This window comes from Talpa europaea (genome assembly GCF_964194135.1).
Source record: "Talpa europaea genome assembly, chromosome: 12".
Lineage (NCBI taxonomy): Eukaryota > Metazoa > Chordata > Mammalia > Eulipotyphla > Talpidae > Talpa > Talpa europaea.
Window position 1 is genome coordinate 98,161,972 of NC_140079.1, and position 18,407 is coordinate 98,180,378.

The window sequence follows — 18,407 nt, forward strand, 5'->3', positions numbered from 1 at the left end:
AAAACGCTGGGGCCTCCCTGGTGGCGTAAGGGTTAAAGTCTTAGCGCTGTGAAGCTATCGCCAGCCGCTGCAGCGCAGGGAGCTACCCTCATGGCGCAGCAGACCTCTCCTGACTCGCCCGCTGCCCCCCTCAGCAGCGTATTTCAGTTAGTCTGTCTATGCTGCTCCCCACTCTGTCTCTGGTGAATCCTCTCACCCCCACACCTCTGGCCTGCACCCCAGCTCTTGTATGCATAAATAAATAAATCTTCAAAGAGAAATGTGTGTGCATTTGATGGCAGAAGACTAGGATGTGGCGTGACGCTTACGGCATTTATGCCAAAACCACATTAACCCACGGCCACGCTTTTGCTCTCCCGAGCTCCGGGCTGGCCCTCAGCAGCCATGTTCTTACTCCATGCCCCGGGGGGGGGGGGGGGCAGGCATGTGTAGGTCACATGACAGCAGGCATGGCGGAAGAACTGGGGTCCTCACTGCCCTCTAGACACACCCAGCCGACAGGGAGAAGAGCAAGTGCACAGGCAGCACCTGCTTTGTTACTGCTGTTACCTGTGCAGGCCGCAGCAGTGCTGGACCCGGCCCCGCCCACAGCGCCCTTTGCTGGCCACAGTCACCCCAGCCCTCGAGTGACCCAGCTGTGGGGGGGGGGGCAGGGAAGGCGCCGCCTGCAGGGGAGAGGCTCTGGGCGCCTGCAGGGGAGAGGCTCTGGGTGCAGGCAGGTGTGTGGGCGTAGCAAGAGCCGGGCCAGGCGGGCTTGTGCATTTTTACAGCCCTTTCTGCCCTAGGGGGAAGAGCAGTGTCTCCAGGAAGGCCTGTCCTGCTTCCCACGAAGGCGTTGTCCTCCTGGAGGAAAGAAATGTCTTTTCCCAGCGGGGCCAGCGCCTGCACCTCTCAGATGACCTCCCGCCTCCTCGCTCTGCCCGGGATCCATACCTGGGGCCGCAGCATTGCGCCCTCCAGGGCGGCGTTCCCTCCAGGTGCTCAGTCTCCTTTGCCTGAACGCAGTGAAGTGCACCCCCCACCCCCCAGGCCTCTGCCCCCCGGCCTCTGCTGCGTGTCCACACACAGTTTAGCCCTGTGGAGGCTTGCCGCGCCATAATTTGGGGTGGAGGTGAGTCCTCTCACCCCCTACACCTCTGGCCTACGCCCCAGTTCTTGTAAGCATAAATAAACGAATCTTTAAAAAAGATAAAGGACGGCAAACCAGCATGAACTGCTAGGAGGCCGTCGGAGCGCAGAGGACTGGTATGTGCACCTTTTCACTTCATCCAAAAGCAAGAGGATGGACGGTCAGATCATGAAGGATGGTGGAGCCCCGGGCTGGGGTCCCGGGTGCGCGTGGGAATCGGGCTGCTCCGAGGGTGCTTGAGCAAGGGCGCGGGAGGCCACGCTCTGCTGCCGCCCCGGCCACCCAGGACACCCCAGACACCCCAGACACCCCAGCTACCGCCACCAGAGGGCAGCACGAGGCCGCGCGGGCAGCCCCTCTCTGTCTCGTGCAGGGCAGAGTTGGGGCTGTCCTGGGGACCCCACGCTGCCTGCGCGGAGGCCGCCCTTCCCACCCAGTCTCCCAGGGGCCAGGCTGCAGGAGTGAGGGGCCCTGGGGAGGCCTCGGGGCCAGCTGTGGTGGAGCTGGGTCAGGCTCCAGCCCCCTCTGCACCAGGACGCTGGCCCCATGGGCGTCCCTGCCAGGCTCGGGGCGCCCGCAGGCTGTCTTCGTTGTTTGTTTCCTTTTCATCTTTGAGCCCCAAAGGAAGAGGAAGAGGTGGTTAAAACCTGGGTTCTGGCACCTCCTGCTGTGTGACTCCAGGCAGGTGTCGGCCCTTCTCTGAGTCAGCTTCCTGCCCTGCAAAATGGGTTGACCACGGACGGATGCTTCCTGCCCAACGCGGCGTCAACACTGGGCAGGACGCACAGCTCCGCTCTGCTGTCCCGGCCTTCACGCACACCTGCTTTCTCTTTCCTCCTGCCCCTGCGTCTCTGCACTGCTGCTCCGGCCACCCCTGGAAAGCTCTTCCCGAGATAAGTCACAGCTCATTTCCAGCCTCAGACCTGCAGCCACGTCCTCGAGGAGGCTTGCGGTGGGCCTGGTGAGAGGAGCCGGCCACACTCAGTCAGCCCTGACGTTCAGTTTTGACAGCAGTGACCTCCCTCGGAATTCACCAGCTCGCGAATTACTGTACTTGACCCCCATCTGTTGCCCCTAAAAAGTCAGTCTCCCAAGGTCAGGGACCGCGTTGGCTTTGCTCAAAGCTGCCTCCCTGCTCCTTCCAGTCATGCCTGGGACGTAGTAGCTGCCCAGTGAAGATTTGGTGCATGAGCCAAGAATGAAAGATCCGTCTGAAGCGCTTCGCTCCATGCCTGGTGCACGGAGAGCTGGCAGTGAATTCGCTATGATAGTAACAACAGTAAACCGTGCCGTTAATAATCACGACAATAATGAATAAGAGTCACACAAGCCAGGGCAGGGGCAGGTCATCCTGGGAATAGAACCAGCCAGAAACTTGGGCAGCTGGCCATCCTGGGAGACCCTCTGGTCTTCTGCTGTGTGGCCCCAGGCTCCTTCCTTACCTTCTCTGGGCCCTGCTTTCTGCTGGAGCAATAAGGACTGGGCTGGGCAGCTTCCTGGGGAAATGGAGGTGGGACTTTTCTTTCCTGCTCACCTTCTTTTGCCAGAGGGGCCCAGCTCAGGCAGGGGGCCCATGAGATAGGAGGCAGGAACCCGGAGGCCTGTGCTGGGACTGCGTGCGTCGGGCTGCTGAGGGGCCAGGGAGGGACTGGGCTTCCCGCAGAGCCCTCCTCCTGCTCCCCTGCTGCCCAGCAGAGGCAGGTCTGCAAGTGGAGCCTGGGGCCTGGCGGGGTCTGCTGGGTCATGTTGGGGTTGAATTTCCAGCTCTGCCCACCGCCCCATCTGCTTTGGCGAACTGGGGCCTGGAGGTGTAAGAGTTGGGGGCCCCCACTCCAAGCCCAATGCTTTTCTGGGAGCAGGGAAGGGAAGGGGGCCTCCCTCCTGGTGCCCATGAAGATCCTCTCTCCAGAGAGCAGCAGGTGGCCCGGCAGGCCCAAGTCTTCCCTGAGGCCAAGCCCTGCCCTGAGACCCCCGAGCCCCCCTGGAGGAGGAGGAGGTTTCTAGACAAGGAAGCTCTTGGGGTCTGCAGTTTGGGGAGAGTCCAGGAAGCTGAGTGATGGGAGAGGGTGTGGTCATGTGCTTCCATCTGTACGGGGAGGGGGTGTCGGGGGGCTGTGTCTGTGGTTGCACTCCCCTGGGGGCTGAAGCCGCGCGTCTCCCTGCGTGTCAGACAGGCTGCGTGTCCGTGATTTGCCACATCTGTGTGTCCATGTCCACGGGAAGGGGTGTCGGAGGGGTGTCTGTGGGGGTGGCTTACACAGGCAGGTTCGTGGGTCTGTCTTACCCCTCCACCAGTGCCCCTCGGACTTTACCCTGAGCAGGTCTCAGCCGCAAGAGTGCCCAGAGTAGGGGTCAGCCCAGGTGGAAGAGGGGAGAGGGCAGGGCCCCCCACTGGCCTCCTCACGCAGACCAGGGGGTAGTTTCAGCTCCCTTGAACCCGTAACCTCTTCCAGCGCCATTTCATAGAAGGGGAAACTGATTACTCCAAGCGCCCCCTGTAGGAGGCACATGTCCACATCCTGCTACAGTGCCGCTGCCCTTGATTCTTGAACAAGTATTTATTGAGCACCTACTGTGTGCCAGCCATACAAAACCCAAGCGAGGTAGGTTGAGACAAAGTGCCCTCCCCATTTTAGTGGGGGATTCAGATGCCAAGTGCATTCATTCCTACGGGGAGCGGGGCGAGTGGGAATGGATGCAGGACAGGCTGATGGGACGCCACGTTGGTTCAGGGAGGGCAGAGGGCCCCTCGTTTGAGCCAGAATGACCAGAAAGAGGCAGGCTGGAAGATCTGGGGCAAGAGTTCCGGGCCCAGGAAGCAGCAGGTGCAAAGGCCCGAGGTTTGTGGTGGCCAGAGGGGAGCACACAGGGCAACACGGAGTAGGCAAAGCCAACGAGATCTGATTCCTTCTGGAAGCCCCCGGCTCTGTGCACAGGGCAGGGGGCTGGAGGCTGGCTGAGGACAGGAGGTGACCGTCCAGGCGCTGGCCCCTACGGAGACCCGAGTACAGGGCAGAGGGGAGCAGGTGTTCCCGACCCCATCTCCAGTCCAGGGAGGTCCCTCTCTGAGACCCCAGGGGTGTCACACCTGGAGGGGGTCCTTGTTCCTGGGGGGCCCATGTCCCTGGGGAGCATCTCATGGGAGGGCCTCGGCCCTAAGGGTGTAGTCATCGGGGGTCACATGGCCTGTCTGGTTATTGCTGTGTGACCTTGGGTAAGCGGCACCACTGATCTGAGCCTCGTGGCCCCATCTGTAGGGTGGGGGGCCTTCCTGCCAGGTGATGATGAGCATTTCGGGGGGGGAGTGTGGCGTGAAGCCTGCCCGCATTCCATAGGGGCGAGAAAGTGGCCACTGCTGGAGACGCAGATTTAAGCAAACAGGAGTCACTGTCATCATTCACTGAGTCAGCAGGTCCTGTGCGTTCTGCATGCACCTGTCACTCGCCCAGCACCACAGCCTCACGGGCAGGGCTAACATAGTCCCTGATCTACAGCGGAAGAAACTGAGGTGCCCGGAAGAGTGACCAGGTGGAGGCGCATGACCGCGGAGCCCAGAGCACCCGCTGTCTGTCCCCAGAGTCTGCAGGCCAGCTGCACACAGCTGGACGGGGCCTCGCCCTGGCCAAAGGCACTTCCAGACGATTCTCAAAATGAGGAAAGAATGAGAAGAAAACAGAGAAAAGCTGTCTGATCTTAGCAGCAGGGGAATCCCCCACCCCGAAACCACACAGACTCCATGGCATAGAAGCTGGCGGGCCAGCCGCAGACACGGGGTGACGATGACAAGTAAATGTCACTGGTGGCTGTCACTGTCCCGTGTGGGTGGGGCTGCTCCCACCTGCTGTGCGGATGTGGGTGATTCTCCAGCAAGAGGCCTGGCACCCCACACCTCCATAACCCCGGCCCCTGGTTCCACAAGCCAGGAGCTCCCCGAGGGAGGGGAGAAGGGAGGGGAGGGGGCCTTGGCTTATGCTGACCCCCTTCCCACCTTGGCCAAGTCTTCACTCAGGCAAACCCTGCCGGAGCCCCTCCTGGCGGCCCCTGTTGGCCTCCCTGCCTAAGCCTCAGTCACACCCTTTCAGGACCAAGGAGGAGCTCCCTCCAGTCCCCCAGGCTGGCGTTTCTGTGTGTTTGGAGGTGCCAAGGAGCCCTGTCAGCAAAGGCCCATGCACACGGTTCTCTCATCCATGGGAGTTCAGCATTGACTCATGAAGACTTACAGGGCTTCCTCTCTGCAGGACCGGGCGCTGGATGCACCAGCTGAGTCCAATGATTTGTGTTTCTAGGGTTACGGTCTGCTGCACAGACAAGTAGTTAGTGGACAAGATAATGATAGTTTAAATGAGAACATTGAGGGGAGCCCAAAGAATGATGGGGCTCCCCTAGACAAGTCTGTCTAGGACCTGAAGGTTGAGAAGACACTTTTTGCCTCTCCCCACTAGATGCACCTGTGATGGCTGGAGCTCCAGCAGCTTTTTTGGACCCTGAGGCTGGAAGCCAAAGGTTAACGAGTAGTGGGGAAAGAAAATAGGAGACACCCAAGTCCTTGAGGCTATCAGGCCAGCCACATCAAGCCCAGACTGATATGTACCCCAACTTGCAAGTGTTCTTTATTGGCATTTTCTTATATGCAATTAAGTTAAATCTGAAGTGTTACAGTGGAAGGAGTTTGGATTTTACTGAAAGAGCAGTAGGAATTACTGAAGGGTTTTGAGCAGGAGAGGAACGCAGTAATAACAGAGTCTCTCCTTGACCGAACATTAGTCAGACTTCTGTGAGCCCTCTGCTTGATGAGGTCTGACCTTGGGCTTCTGTCTGTCCTTGTGAGTCCAGTTTTAACAAGAATCCTGCTAGGTCGGTTTGGCCAGAATCCCCCTACCCGCTGATGTTTCCTTTCAGTAATTTTCCATGCACTGCAGCCCCGCCCTGCCCCGCCCTGCTCCTTGGCTATAAATTCCCACTTGTCCTTGATGTATTTGGAATTGAGTTCAAACTTCCTCCCCCATTGCAAAACCCAATGGCAGTCGTCTCTACACCCCTGAGAAAGTCCTGCCTTACTGTTTTAACAAGTGTCTTGAATAATTTTTTTGAACTTGATGCCTCTGAAAGAGCATGATGACTGCTGAGCAGAAAATTGGAGTGTGGGTGTGGTGCAGGGAGGAGGTTTCTGCTCCTGCGAGGCAGCTGAGACCCAGGTCATGGTGGGAAGACACGGAGACAGGTGGGTGGAGGAGGCTTACACTTTGGAGGGAGGAGCCTTCACTTCATCCCCATTTCCAACCTTTATCTGACTGCCATTCTTCTCAAAGATGAAGCTTTCTAATTGAGTCCCAGTGCATTTAGCCTGCTCTGACTAATCCCACCCTCCCTTTATACCTCTTGGTCCCAGGCCCACCAGACTCATCCCCTCCCCAAGGCCTTTGCTTGTGTTCTAATGACTCTCCCAAGAAAGTCCTTTCCAAATAAAGAGGGAAAAAAATCCTTTCCTTTGTTTAATTTCTGATCCTCTGGAAGCTCTCAGGTCCATCAGCACCACCCAGAGCAGGCTCTCTGGCTCCAGATGTCCCTGCAGAAGAGGGACATGGCGTGATCAGAGCCCCCCATTACAATGTAACACTCCAGGAAGCCTGTCAATGCCGGTTTTGTTTAGTCCAGAGCTGCAAACGGAGCTCATCAGCAATAAATATTTGTCCAACGGGTGGCTAGCTGGCTGGGAGGCATCCTTACTGAGCAGAGAATTTAGGCCAGAGCCCCTCATCAGCTGTTAGCTGGTCTGGCCACCAGCCAGAGTCATCTGATGGGGGAGACTCCAGCAGTGGCAATTTGGGAGAACTCCCAGGGCCTGTCCTGAGGGTGGGGTGCTCAGGGAGCCAGCAGGCTTATCAGGCCCACACAGGACCTCCTGTTATCACCCATCTACAGTCACTCCTCAGACACTGCTGGGGCCACCGCTTTGTATTTCTGGAGGCTCAGAGCCCAGCAGAGGCTCAGAGGACACACCCGGTGGGTACACCAGTAATGCCTCCAACTAGGCTGCGAATCTTGAGAGGTGTCAAAGAACCAGGAGGTTGAGAAGGGCTTTGGAGAGAGAAGAAAGTAAAGGGGAGGCTAATTCCAGCAGCCATTTCCAAACTCGAGGCGGGAGGGGGGCAGGGGCGCTGAAACAACAGATGTTTATTTGGCAGTTCTGGAGGCCACGATTCCAAGGTCCGGATCCAGGCGGAGGAGCCTCTTCCCGCTGGTAGATGGGGGTCTTCTGTGTCCTCAACGGTCACTTCTTTGTGCACGGGGAGAGGACGGAGGGCGGGCGGGAGGGGACAAGAGAGGCACTCAGAGCTGTGGGCTCCAGGGGGGACAGGGTTCGCCCCCCTCCTGGCCCTACCGACCCTGGCCATTTACAGGGTGCCTTCCTGCTTCCCAGCCCCGCAATAGCAACTCAGCCGGCCGCTCCCAACTCGCAGGGACCCCCCCATGCTTCAGTTTCCTCTCCCATAAACGGAGAGAATAATCATTTACCCCCAGGCACAGAGGACGCAAGGGGAGTGGAAATTAAGAACAAAGTAGGGGCCTCCCTGGTGGCACAAGGGGTTAAGCATCGCACTAAGAAGCTGTTCACAGCCTCTGCAGCACGAGTTCGATCCCCCGCCGGCCAGGGAGCTACCCACATGGCACAGCAGACCCCTCCTGTCTCCCCGCGGCTCCCCTCAGCAGTGGATTTCAGTAGATCTGCCTGTTCTGCTCCCCGCTCTGTCTCTGGTGAGTCCTCTCACACCCCACCCCCGCTGTACCCCAGCTCTTGTAGGCACAAATAAATCCTTTTTTTAAAAAAAGAACAAAGCAAAGATGGGGAGAGAGAATGCAACCCACAGCCCCCCGCTCCTGTGCTGTTTTCCTTCCTTCCCCTCCTCTGTTCTTCGGTGGTTTGTTCCCCTCCGGCCATTCCTGCGTCTCCCCCAGTTACAGCCACGGCGCCCCAAGTCCACCCGGACTCTGGAGCGAAGGTCGACCGGGGCCGGATCCCGCGCGCACGGTCGGGGGAGGACCCGCCGGGGCGCGAGGGCCGCTGCTCCCACTTTTCGCGGAGCTTCTGGCGGGGCGCTGCACCGCCCCGCGCAAGACACAAAGGTCGGGCCGGCCCGCCCCGCCCCCGCCCCGCCCCCTCCGACTCGCCCCCGCCCCGCCCCGCCCCCGCCGACTCGCCCCGCCCAGCCCCGCCGGCCCGCCCCGCCCGGCCCCCGCCGGCCCGCCCCGCCCCGCCCCGCCGGCCCGCCGGGCCCGCGACCCCATTGGCTGGGAGCCCCGGGGGCGTGGCCTCGGCGAGCCCGCCCCGCGGCCCCGCCCCTCCGGGCCCGTCTCGCAGTCCCCGCGCAGCAGCCGGCGGAGCCGAGCGGGTCTCCAGGTAGGGGCTTCTGGGCGCCGCGGCCCCGGGGGCCCGCCGGGGGGCTGGGCCGGCTCCTCCGCCGCTGCCCCGCCACCCTGCGCAGGGGCGCCCCGCCCGCCGCAGCCGGCCCCGGGCGGGGCGCCCGGCTGTGGGGACGCCCGGGCCGCCGCGGCCCGTCTCGGGGAGCGCGGGCTGCGCCTCGGGGCGGGGGTGTGGCCGCCGCGGCGGGACTCGGGGCGGCCGCCCGCGGCCCCTCCCGCCGGCCCGCCCGAGCTCTGCGTGCAGGGCGGGCCCCCCCGGCTGTCCCCTCGCGGCTGAGCCGAGCGGGGCGCTCGCGGGGCGCTCTCGGGGCGCGGCCCCGGAGTGGAGCCTCCCCGGGGCCCCGGCGCCGGCGGGGGACCCCGGCCCGCGGAGGGGGAGCGTCCCGGCGCCGCGCGATTGGCCGCGGGCGCGGGAGGAGGAGCCGTGCCCGGGGGCGCCGGGACGGGGGCCCGCGGCCGGCGGAGAACTTCCCCGCGCCAGCTCGGGTGTCGGCGCCGGAAGCCCGGGCCCCTGGGCTCTGCCGGGGGAGGCCCGGCCCGGCCTCGGCGCCGGGGGCTGTGCCGGGCGGGCGCGGAGACGTGCGCCCCGCGCGCCCCGCTTCTCCTCGGCGGGCACCCCGCAGGGGGCGGCCCTCGCGTCCCCCCGCCGCGGGCGAGGGGGGCGGAGGCGAGCACCCCGCGCCGGCCGGGCCGTCGGCTCCGGCTCTGCTGCCTTTGCAAGTTTATCTCTGGCCCCTGCGCCCCCCGCCCTGCCCCGCCGCCCCCTCGCCACCCCGAAGCCGGAGGGGGCTTGTGACAAATGGTCGGCGCCAGCGCCCCGCGGCGTGAGGCCGCGCCCCGTCTGCGCGGCCGTCGGGCCCCACGTTGCAGCGGAGCCTCTGCCGGCGCCCCCAACCCGCCCGCGCCAGCCCCCGCGCCAGGCCTCGCTCCCGGGGGCGCGGCTGGGAACCCCCGGGGCTCCCGCTTCTCTCTCCCCCGCGGCCTCGGTGACGGGGTTCCCCAGGCCGACCGCTCCCCCCAACAGCCGCGCGGCCCCGGGAGCGAGCCCCCCCATAGCGCTCGGGACGGGGTGCGCGGAGCTGGCGCGCAGCCCGGGCTCGGGCCCCGGGGGGCGACGGCGCATCCCCGCTGGCGGGGGCCGGTTTCTCTTTGTCCGCCGCGCGGGGAGCAGGGAGCGGGGCGGTGCCCCGTCGCGGGGCTGGAGTGGGGGGCTCGCTCGCGGCCGCCTCGGGCCGGCCCTGGCAGCCCCAGGGCGCAGCTTCAGCCAGCGGGTGCGCTCCGGGCCTGGGTGCCCCCGCCGCTGCCCTGGACAGACGCGCGAACTGAGGCGCCGCCTGGGGCCGTGGGGTGAGGCGGGCGCCTGACCTGAACCCCCGGAGCGCCGGCCCCCGGGTCCCGGCGGGAACCCCGGGGCGGCTCGCGGGGCGGGCGGCGGGAGCTGGGGCGCCCGGCCGGCCGCACCGTCGGGGGTGCCAGCGGGGTCGCCGGCCGCCTCGGGGTCCCGGCACGCTCGCGGGTCCTGGGGTCCGGCGGTCCCCGGCACGGAGGGCAGCTCGCGGCCGGGCTGGGGCTCCAGCCGTGCGCCCGCTGGGCTCGTGTTTGTCTCGCGGTGGGCGCCGCGGGCTCCGGTCGGGGCACGGGGAGGGCGCGGCCCGCCCCTCGGGGCCCCGGGGCTCTCCGCCCCTCCTCCCGCTGCTCCCCCAGCCGGCTCTGTCCGGAACAGTGATGGAGAGAGGCCGACCCGGAGCCCCCGGGCCTCGGGCTCCCCCGGCCTCTCCAGCCCCCGGCAACAACCCCCAAGTCTGGAGTCAGCTGACCCGCTGCTCGGCGCTCCCGGGGCTCCCGCAGGGGAGCAGGGGTCTCTGCCTCGGGAGAGGAGGAGCAGGGTGATTTGGGGTAACTGTGACTCATCTGGAGTTTCAACCCCCAGTTTCCGCTCCACCCTCTTACATGGGTCCAGCCAGCCCTGCCGCCCCCTGCAGGGAGGTGGGCAAGTGGTCGGCCCAGCCACTCTGCGCCCCAGACGCCCCCAGACTCTCAGGCCCTAGAACCTCCCAGCGGCATCAGAGCCTGCGCTTGTCGCCATTCCCAGGGGTTTGTGGGGAGCTGGGAGGGGAGCACGCCCTGTGGGGTTCACCTGATGCCCTGAGCCCCCACACAGCCTGCGCTGGCGCTGCCCCCGCCCGGCCCACAGGTGTGGGGACACCCCAGCCCGCGCCTGGCCGGGCTCCAGGAGCCTGTTTTGGAGTCGGCGGGGACAGGTGGGGCTGTGCCTGCGGAGGATGAAGCGTCCCGGCCTCGGGCCTCAGGCACCTCTGGGAGCTCGCAGGAACCAAAACCCTCTTGATAACTTGCTGCCAGCCCCGCCCCCAGTGGCACCGCCCACTCTGCTTGATGGGGGGCTTTCCCGTGGAGTGGGCAGGAGGAGGGCCCCAGGGGCTCCTCAGCATCAGTGACAGCCCCGACATGGGGCCGGCTTGGGGGGGCTTGGAAGTGCAGAGCCTGGCGCCAGCGGAACTCCCGGCCCTCCCGCAGCCTGTGGAAAATTCCCAGGCTATTTTGGGCTGAGGCCCCTTTGGGTGCCTTCTCCCAGGACGGAGGTCCTGCCGACACCCCTCCCTGGGGCAGGCGGGAATGGGGCGGGGGAGCAAGGCCGGCCGCTCATCTCCGCGGACCCCCTGCTTGAGAGCGGAGCCCCCCATCTGTAGCATCGGCCGGCCGGGCAGGTCCTCCGTGACCGGGCCGCAGGCCCTGCTCGCCCACCACCGCGCTCGCCCGCCCGCTCGTGCTCCGATGGTGACTCAGACGGCAGCAGGAGGAACCTGCTTGGGATTTTGACTTTTCATCCTTCCCCTCTGGCCCGGCGGCGCCGTCCTCGCTGGGGAGCTGGGCCGAGGCGGGGTCAGCCCGAGGTCACGGCGACAGGAGGCCTGCAGGCTGTGGCCGGCGGCGCCGTGTCCGGGGAGGGGCGGGCGTCCAGGGAGGGACGGGCCGGCAGCTCTCCTCACAGAGGGCTGTGAGCAGGGGTGAGGCACTGAGCAGGGGTGAGGCAGGCGGCCTGAGCCGGGGCTGGGGGGGTGAGGCATTTGCACCTGCCATCCTTTCAGCTTGAGGGGGGCGCTCGGTGGGACCCCATTATAAGAGCAGGTGTGTACTGGGCATGAAATGAGCTGGGGTGTGAAGTGCTGGGAACACCGGCAGCCCCGGGGTGCTGCTCCTGAGGCCCCGCGAGCGCCCCCTTCTAGGACACGCACTCCCAGGGCAGGAATGCTGGTCTGGGGTTCCCGCGCTTAGCGGAAGGCCAGGAGCAGCTCCTTGCTCAGGACGTGGCATTCTTTAAGGTTCTCTGGTGGCTGCAAGCGCTCCCTGTCTGCTGGGGGCCTGGTGCCGCCCACCTGGGCTACTGGGGGCGCCCAGGCATACCCAGCCTGTGCACACACATGGGGGGGTGTGTGGGTGCAGACTCACACACACACCCCTGTGCACACACCAGGCACATGTGCACAGCCAGGCATGCATGCACACTGCACGCACAGCACGCACAGCACGCAGCCAGGACATGCCTGGCGTGTGGCATTTGGCCCCAGGCCTGGCCCTGCCTCCTCCCTAGTCCTGCCGGGAGAGCAGGTGCTTGTGGGACGCCCTGCTGGAGTCAGTGGCTGGGGCCTCCCATCTGTATGTATGTGCTGGGGGGCAGCCGTGGAGCCCCCGGAGCTGGCCCCTGGGTGCTGGCTGCCTCTCCAGCAACTCTCTTCCTTACAGCTGGACTTTGAGCCTGGCTCCCCCACACAAAGGCCATTCACTCCGCCTCTCTGTGGGCCGGGGGTGGGGCGAGCTGGCCGGGTGGGCGGGCCTGCTCCAGCTGCTGCAGCCCAGCTGTGGGGCAGGAAGCCATGAGGGTGGGGGTTAATGAGTCTCCTGAGCAGCCCCCCCTCCCCTAGCTTTTGCGCTTTGTGCCTCAGTTTCTCCTCTCCCCTGCCGGACTGGCCGGGTACTGAACTCACAGCAAGGGGGTGGGAATGCTCCTGTGGGGGAGTCTGGGTCACCCCTGCTCTGTGCCAGCCTCGGTGCTGCCCGGGAGACATAGAGGGACCAGAGCTACCCTCCCAGGGGGGCCATGGAGCTCATGGTTTCTGTGGCACCTGCAAGGGATTGCGAGTGTCTGGGGCGTTGAGGCTGGGGTGAGGAGAGGGCGGGGCTTCAGTAACCCAGGAGACAGGCAGGGTACGGGGCCTGGGACAGACTCGAGTGGGTGTGCAGAAAGGAAGACGTGGTGGAGAGGAGGAGGAGGATGGTGTGTCATTACCCTGCCTCTCACCCCTCCGCCCCTCCACCCCCACCCCTCACCCCTCCTGCCCCCACCCTGTCACCCCTCCTGCCCCCACCCTGTCACCCTCCTGCCCCCACCTCTCTCCCTTCCACCCGCCTTGCTCTCGCCCCCGCCAGCCCCAGCGCCCACTCAAGGTCTCCTGGCCAGTGCAGTCACCTGCATCCTCAGCAACGTCAGGGCCTTTGCACTGGCTGTTTCCCCTACTCAGGAGAGCGCCCCTGTTTCTCGATGGTGAGCTCTTTCTTACAGTTTAGGGCCCGGCTTCCCCCCCCCTCGAGTGGCACCCCCACACCGTGGGCTTTGAATCTCCTGTGTACCCTTGGGAGCCTGTGATGACCTTGCTCAGTGCTCCTTCACCTGGCTCCAGATCATCCCTCCTCCCCAGTGCCACAATCAGGACTTGGCACGTGTTTGTTGAATGACTTTATGGTGACATTATATCAGCGATGGTAGCTGGCAGCCGCTGCTTACTTGCCTGGGCCGTCGCCGTGCCCAGCGCTCGGCGGGCGTCGATTCAATCAGCTTCACGACGATGCCGTGCAGCCAGGACGAGTACAGCCTCCCTCTTGGATGCAGAAACCGAGACCCAGAGAGCTTAAGTAACTTGTGGAAGGTCAGGAAGCCGGAAAGGGGTGGGGTTTGAGTCAGAGGGACCTGACTCCGGAGGAAAGCAGGGAGGCTTTGGGTGAAGCGGGGAGGGCAGTTCCCGGCCTGGCCTGGTGATGCCAGGTCCCTGTGGCCCCACCTGCTGTCCTGGGAGGCCTGGGCTGTCCTCTGCCCAGAACCCTGCGCTTTGGAACATTCTAGGACTCTATGACCTGTGCTGGCGGGTTGTGCTGGAGCCCTGACCCCCAGCCCAGCGGCCAGGGCCTTTATGAGGTGGGGGCGCCCCGCACTGGCGGTCCTCCCAGCCGTGGCTGTGCCTGAGCAGAGGAGGGTCGGGAGGTGGCTATGTCACTTCCTCCAGAAGGCCAGCTGGCCCCCTCCCTGTCCAGCCCATCAGAACTGAAGCTCGACAGGGAAGTGTGGAGGCCTGGGGGGGACTGGGGCGGTGTGGGGGTGGGAGAGAGGTTTGTCCTCTTGGGAGGAGGTCGCCCTTTTCTTGGGGGGCTTGGGCATTACTGGGAGGTGCAGCTTGAAAACTCAGTGCCCTGGGGCCACAAAGCTTCTGTAAATGGGGAAGTGGGGCAGTGAACTGGGGGTGCAGGGGTGTCAGCTGCTGGTCTTTTGAAGGGTAGCCGGACACCTGGGTTAGGAGGCAGGCTCCGGATGCTGGAAAGACGGGCTTGCGTTTTCAAGTTGAAAACCCCGGGGAGAGACCAAAAACCCACTTTGGGGTGGGCTGCTTCTGACCTCCCCCCGTGAACCTGCCGGAGGCTCAGTGAGGCCCCGTTTTCTGGCGGGCAAGTGTTGCTTGCCCTCCACTCCCACCCCAGGTCCCCATCACCAGCCCCCAGCAGGTGCTGAGCGGCGCCCACTGAGCCCCCCGCCTTGCAGAGAGGGGTGGATCCTAGAGGGGGAAAAGGGCTGGTCCAAGCTCCCCCTCACCCCTTCCCGGCTTTGCTCTTTCCTCCTGACCTGCAGCCACGCCCGGCTGGAGGGGGCCTCGGTGGTCACCTGCTCCGTCTCGATTGGGCCCCCTGCCTGGCCTGTGCATGTGAGGCGCCCCCACCTGTCTGCCCAGGCTCTGAGCTCTCGGAGGACGCTGGGTGGCGCCCCCTTCTGTCTGGCCCTTGGTGGGGGTGTGTTGTGTGGCCAGACTCGGGGGAGCTGGCACGGAGGCCCCTGTCCTCCCCCACCAGGGGCTGGGCGTGGGGACACAGAGGGTCCAATGGCCCCTGTCACGGGGGTCTGGCCCTCCAAGCAGAGCTGTGATAGAGGGGGGTCCCCCCACGGCCCCCTGTGGGGGGTCCCGGAAGCCCCGAGACAGTGGGGGAGGCAGGCGCGTCTCTGGAGAAGTGACCCGGGGCCTGCCTCCCGCCAGGAGAGCACCGGGGGCAGGCACAGGCCCGCGGGCCCTGGGGTGCGAGAGCTGCTGAGAGCCCCCCGTCTCCCTCCAGGTCAGCCATGTCATCTGAGCCTCCTCCGCCGTCGCAGCCTACGGTCGGGCTGCTGGACACCCAGCGGGCCCACGAGCGCTCGCCGTCCCCCCTCCGCGGCAACGTGGTCCCCAGCCCGCTGCCCACGCGCCGGACACGGACCTTCTCTGCGTGAGTCTCGGGCTCTGGGGAGGGTCCCCGAGACTGGCTGAGCCCCGGGGCCTCGGGGCCTCAGTGTCCCTGTCTGTCAAATGGGGAGACTTGGGGTTGGCGTCAGGTGGTGGGAAACTGGGGCGGCACCGCTTAAGCTCTGGAGGGCACCCCAGGCCCACGTGAGCCTCTGAGGCGTTGGGCTGTGGGGTGGGGTTGGCAGCAGTTACTGGGGATCCCTGGGCTTGACCCCCGCACAAGACCCCCCCACACCTCACCTCCTTGGACCTTGGCGTCCTCAGGCATGAGAGGGGCGGCACGGGGTGCCGGGGGGCCGCGGGGAGCCAGCCCGCACTGAGCACAGGCTGCGCGGGCACTAGCCTTGGAGGGGCGTTCCCAGAACTTGTAGTCCGGCACCCTCAGTTTCCAGATGGGGAACTGACTCTTGAGAAAATGTGCCAGGGTCGTGCAAGGTCACTTTTTTTTTAAGTTATATAGCTATATTTGAGATTTTTATTTTTGTGTAGAAGAGCCGGGGTGCAGGCCAAGAGTTGGAGGGGAGTGAGCAGATTCACCAGAGACAGAGTGGGGAGCAGAACAGGCGGATGTACTCAGATCCACTGCTGAGGGGAGCAGCGGGGAGCCAGGAGGGATCTGCTGCGCCATGTGGGTAGCTCCCTGGCCGGGCTTGGAACGCAGGCCGTCGTGGTGACAGTGCTGAGACTCAAGCCCTCAGCCAGCAGGGCGGCCCCTGAGTGGCTCTTGCTGGCGTCTGTGTGAAGGTTCCTGGAGCTGTGCAGTGTGCAACCTGCCCGGCTGTACCTGGCTACCCTGGCCAGGGTGCCCTGGGGCGCAGCTGTGGGTGGAGGCTGGGTGGGCTGGGGGAGCCCCAGGAGACTGGGGGCCTCTCACGCCTGCCCCCTCTGTCAGGACGGTGCGAGCTTCCCAGGGTCCCGTCTACAAAGGAGTCTGCAAATGCTTCTGTCGATCCAAGGGCCACGGCTTCATCACCCCGGCTGATGGCGGCCCCGACATCTTCCTGCACATCTCTGAGTGAGTCAGGGCTGGTCTGGGCGTCTGCGGCTGAGCGACTCCGGGTGGGGCTGGGAATCGGCCGGGCAGTGTGTCTGGGGCTGCAGCGGCGTCCAGGCAGCGTGGGCCTGAGCGACCATGTGTGTGAGTGGGTGGGGAGGGGCGTCCCTCTGAGTTGGAGGAGCTGTGTTTGGTCTGGGGGCTGGTTTCCTGCTCTGTGCCCCGGGCAGCGGCCTAGTGAGGCTGGGGGTTGCCGGACCTTCTGCTCCAGGAAGGAAGTTTGAGGCTGGACCTGTCCTCCTGCCACTTGCTCACTGACGTTCTTCCTTCCTTCCTTCCCGTGTGTCTGGAAACCGGGGCGGGGTGGAGGGGGGCCTGGGTGCGACCCACCCATCCTAGGCCTCGGGGCTGGATGTGTCCTGCAGCTGGTGCTTCTCTTCCCATGGCAGGAAGCCTTCAGATATGAGGGGCTTTCTCCGGCACCCCACCCCCGCCCCAGGCTTGGGTCTCAGCTCTCCGTCTTTCATTTCAGTCCACGGCAGGCAAAGTCCTGATCCCACACAGCAGATCTGAAACCATGTTTTGGAAACAGGATTCTGTGGCAATTGCCTGCAGTGACAAGGGTTGCCCCACTCCTCTGCCCCAGCATTCTCACATGTCAGGTCTTAGACAGGTTCTCCATGCTGCCGAGATGTGCGAAAGACGCTGGAGAACCGCACCTTGTAAGAGAGCACCCCTGAGCGTGTGCACGTGTAGTCCAGCTGGCCTCCTTCCAGAAGAGGCTTGTAGGGTTCACGAGGCTATACACAGTTCAGTGTGAACGCTGAGCAAGGAAAACGTGGAAGCGGGGGGCCAGTTAAGAAAGGTGGAGGCGCTGCGATGTCAGGTTCCACTGCCAGAAGCAGGCTGCGTGTTTATTCCTGAGCTTCCTGGCGGCCAAGTCAAAGAGGGAAGCACCACCTGCTGTAGGAGTCTTTAGTCAACAGACCAGTTCCGGGGGAGCTGGCCTGCCCTGTGTTCAGGATCTGAAGGGGATTTCCTGGGGTCTTGCCCAGGGGGCATCAGGATGGGCACCTCACCATGATGGGGGAGATGGTGACTCGGGTCCTCTAGAAGGTAAGGGCACCTCCCCAGGGGTGTTCACAAGGGTGAGGACCTTTCCTGGCACTAGCTTGAACCAGGAAAAGGACTTTCTGGAAGGCTTCTGGGGTGTCCGGGCGGGCGTGCTGCGGGAGCTCAGGCCACCTTGGCTCTGATTCTCGTTCCTCTCTGGCTCAGTCAGGCAAACCCTGTACCTCCATCCCAGGGCCACGGCGCCCACACTGAGCGCGCAGTGGGGGTGCACACAGGTGGCTGAGCCCCGCCTGTCTCAGCATCCCAAGTCCCAGGGAAGGCCGGATGGGGTCAGGCCGCGTGGCGCCCTCTGGTGGCAGGGCCGGGAGGCCGCCCCAGGCCCTCTGACCTGGGGGGCTGGTGTTCTGGGCCAGAGTGGGCGGGGGCTCTGCTGGGCGCTGGGTGCTGAGTGCCCTCTTGGCCCGCAGTGTGGAAGGCGAGTACGTGCCGGTGGAAGGCGACGAGGTCACCTACAAGATGTGCTCCATCCCGCCCAAGAATGAGAAGCTGCAGGCCGTGGAGGTGGTCATCACCCACCTGGCGCCGGGCACCAAGCACGAGACCTGGTCTGGACACGTCGTCAGCTCCTAGGCCTCGCCGGAAGCACCTCTCCTCTGGCACCCGGGGACTTCGGGGGCAGGAGGCGGCAGGCCAGGACTGGAGACCACATGGTCCCTTCGGAGCGGCTCCTGGAGGAAGGGGCGCGGGGGGCAGGCACGGGCGCGCCCGGCCACCAGGACCGCCTCTGACTGCTGCAACAACTCTCACCATCTGGAAAACATTAAAAGCATTTGAAAAGGAGGTGCCATCTGGTGGCTGAGTGGAGGGGCCAACCCCAGCCCAGGGGGGCAGGTGGCGCTTTCCCCGCTGCCCTGAGGCTCAGCCCACAGAGTGGAGGTGCAGAGTGTCCAGTCTGACCCGGGGCAGGGAGTGGCCCCCGCGAGTTCCCGGCATCGGTTGGCATCAGTTGGCATCAGTTTCCACCAGGCGCCACCCGTCTCTTGTGTCTCTGGGCTGGGCAGAGGCGCTTTCAGCTCCCAGGGGGCTGGCTGCAGCGGGTGGGGAGCGGGGATGTTGGGGGGGGGTGTAGGGGCAGGACAGGGAGGACACAGGGCAGGTTTTCTGACCCAGCAGACCGGGTCAAGGAGGAGTCAGGGTCCTCAGTGGCTTTTGCAGGTCTTTTATTGGGATT

General features: G+C 64.7%; 1 protein-coding gene across 1 annotated transcript; it reads left to right on the plus strand.

The window, feature by feature from the left end:
* The first annotated feature begins 8,496 nt into the window (after positions 1–8,496).
* On the plus strand, positions 8,497–17,998 carry CARHSP1 (calcium regulated heat stable protein 1). The gene is made up of 4 exons (XM_084250660.1): positions 8,497–8,528; positions 14,942–15,091; positions 16,001–16,123; positions 17,644–17,998. Exons 2-4 carry the CDS (start codon positions 14,949–14,951, stop codon positions 17,804–17,806), a joined length of 429 nt encoding a protein of 142 aa, XP_084106786.1. The 5' UTR covers positions 8,497–8,528; positions 14,942–14,948; the 3' UTR covers positions 17,807–17,998.
* The last annotated feature ends 409 nt before the right edge of the window (positions 17,999–18,407 follow it).

What these genes read in the sequence shown, in the direction of transcription:
- CARHSP1 (XM_084250660.1), top strand. Translation starts at nt 14,949, where the DNA reads ATGTCATCTGAGCCTCCTCCGCCGTCGCAGCCTACGGTCGGGCTGCTG. An exon ending in CGGACACGGACCTTCTCTGC is followed by an intron (nt 15,092 to 16,000) that starts GTGAGTCTCGGG and finishes CCCCTCTGTCAG; the next exon opens with GACGGTGCGAGCTTCCCAGG. An exon ending in ATCTTCCTGCACATCTCTGA is followed by an intron (nt 16,124 to 17,643) that starts GTGAGTCAGGGC and finishes CTTGGCCCGCAG; the next exon opens with TGTGGAAGGCGAGTACGTGC.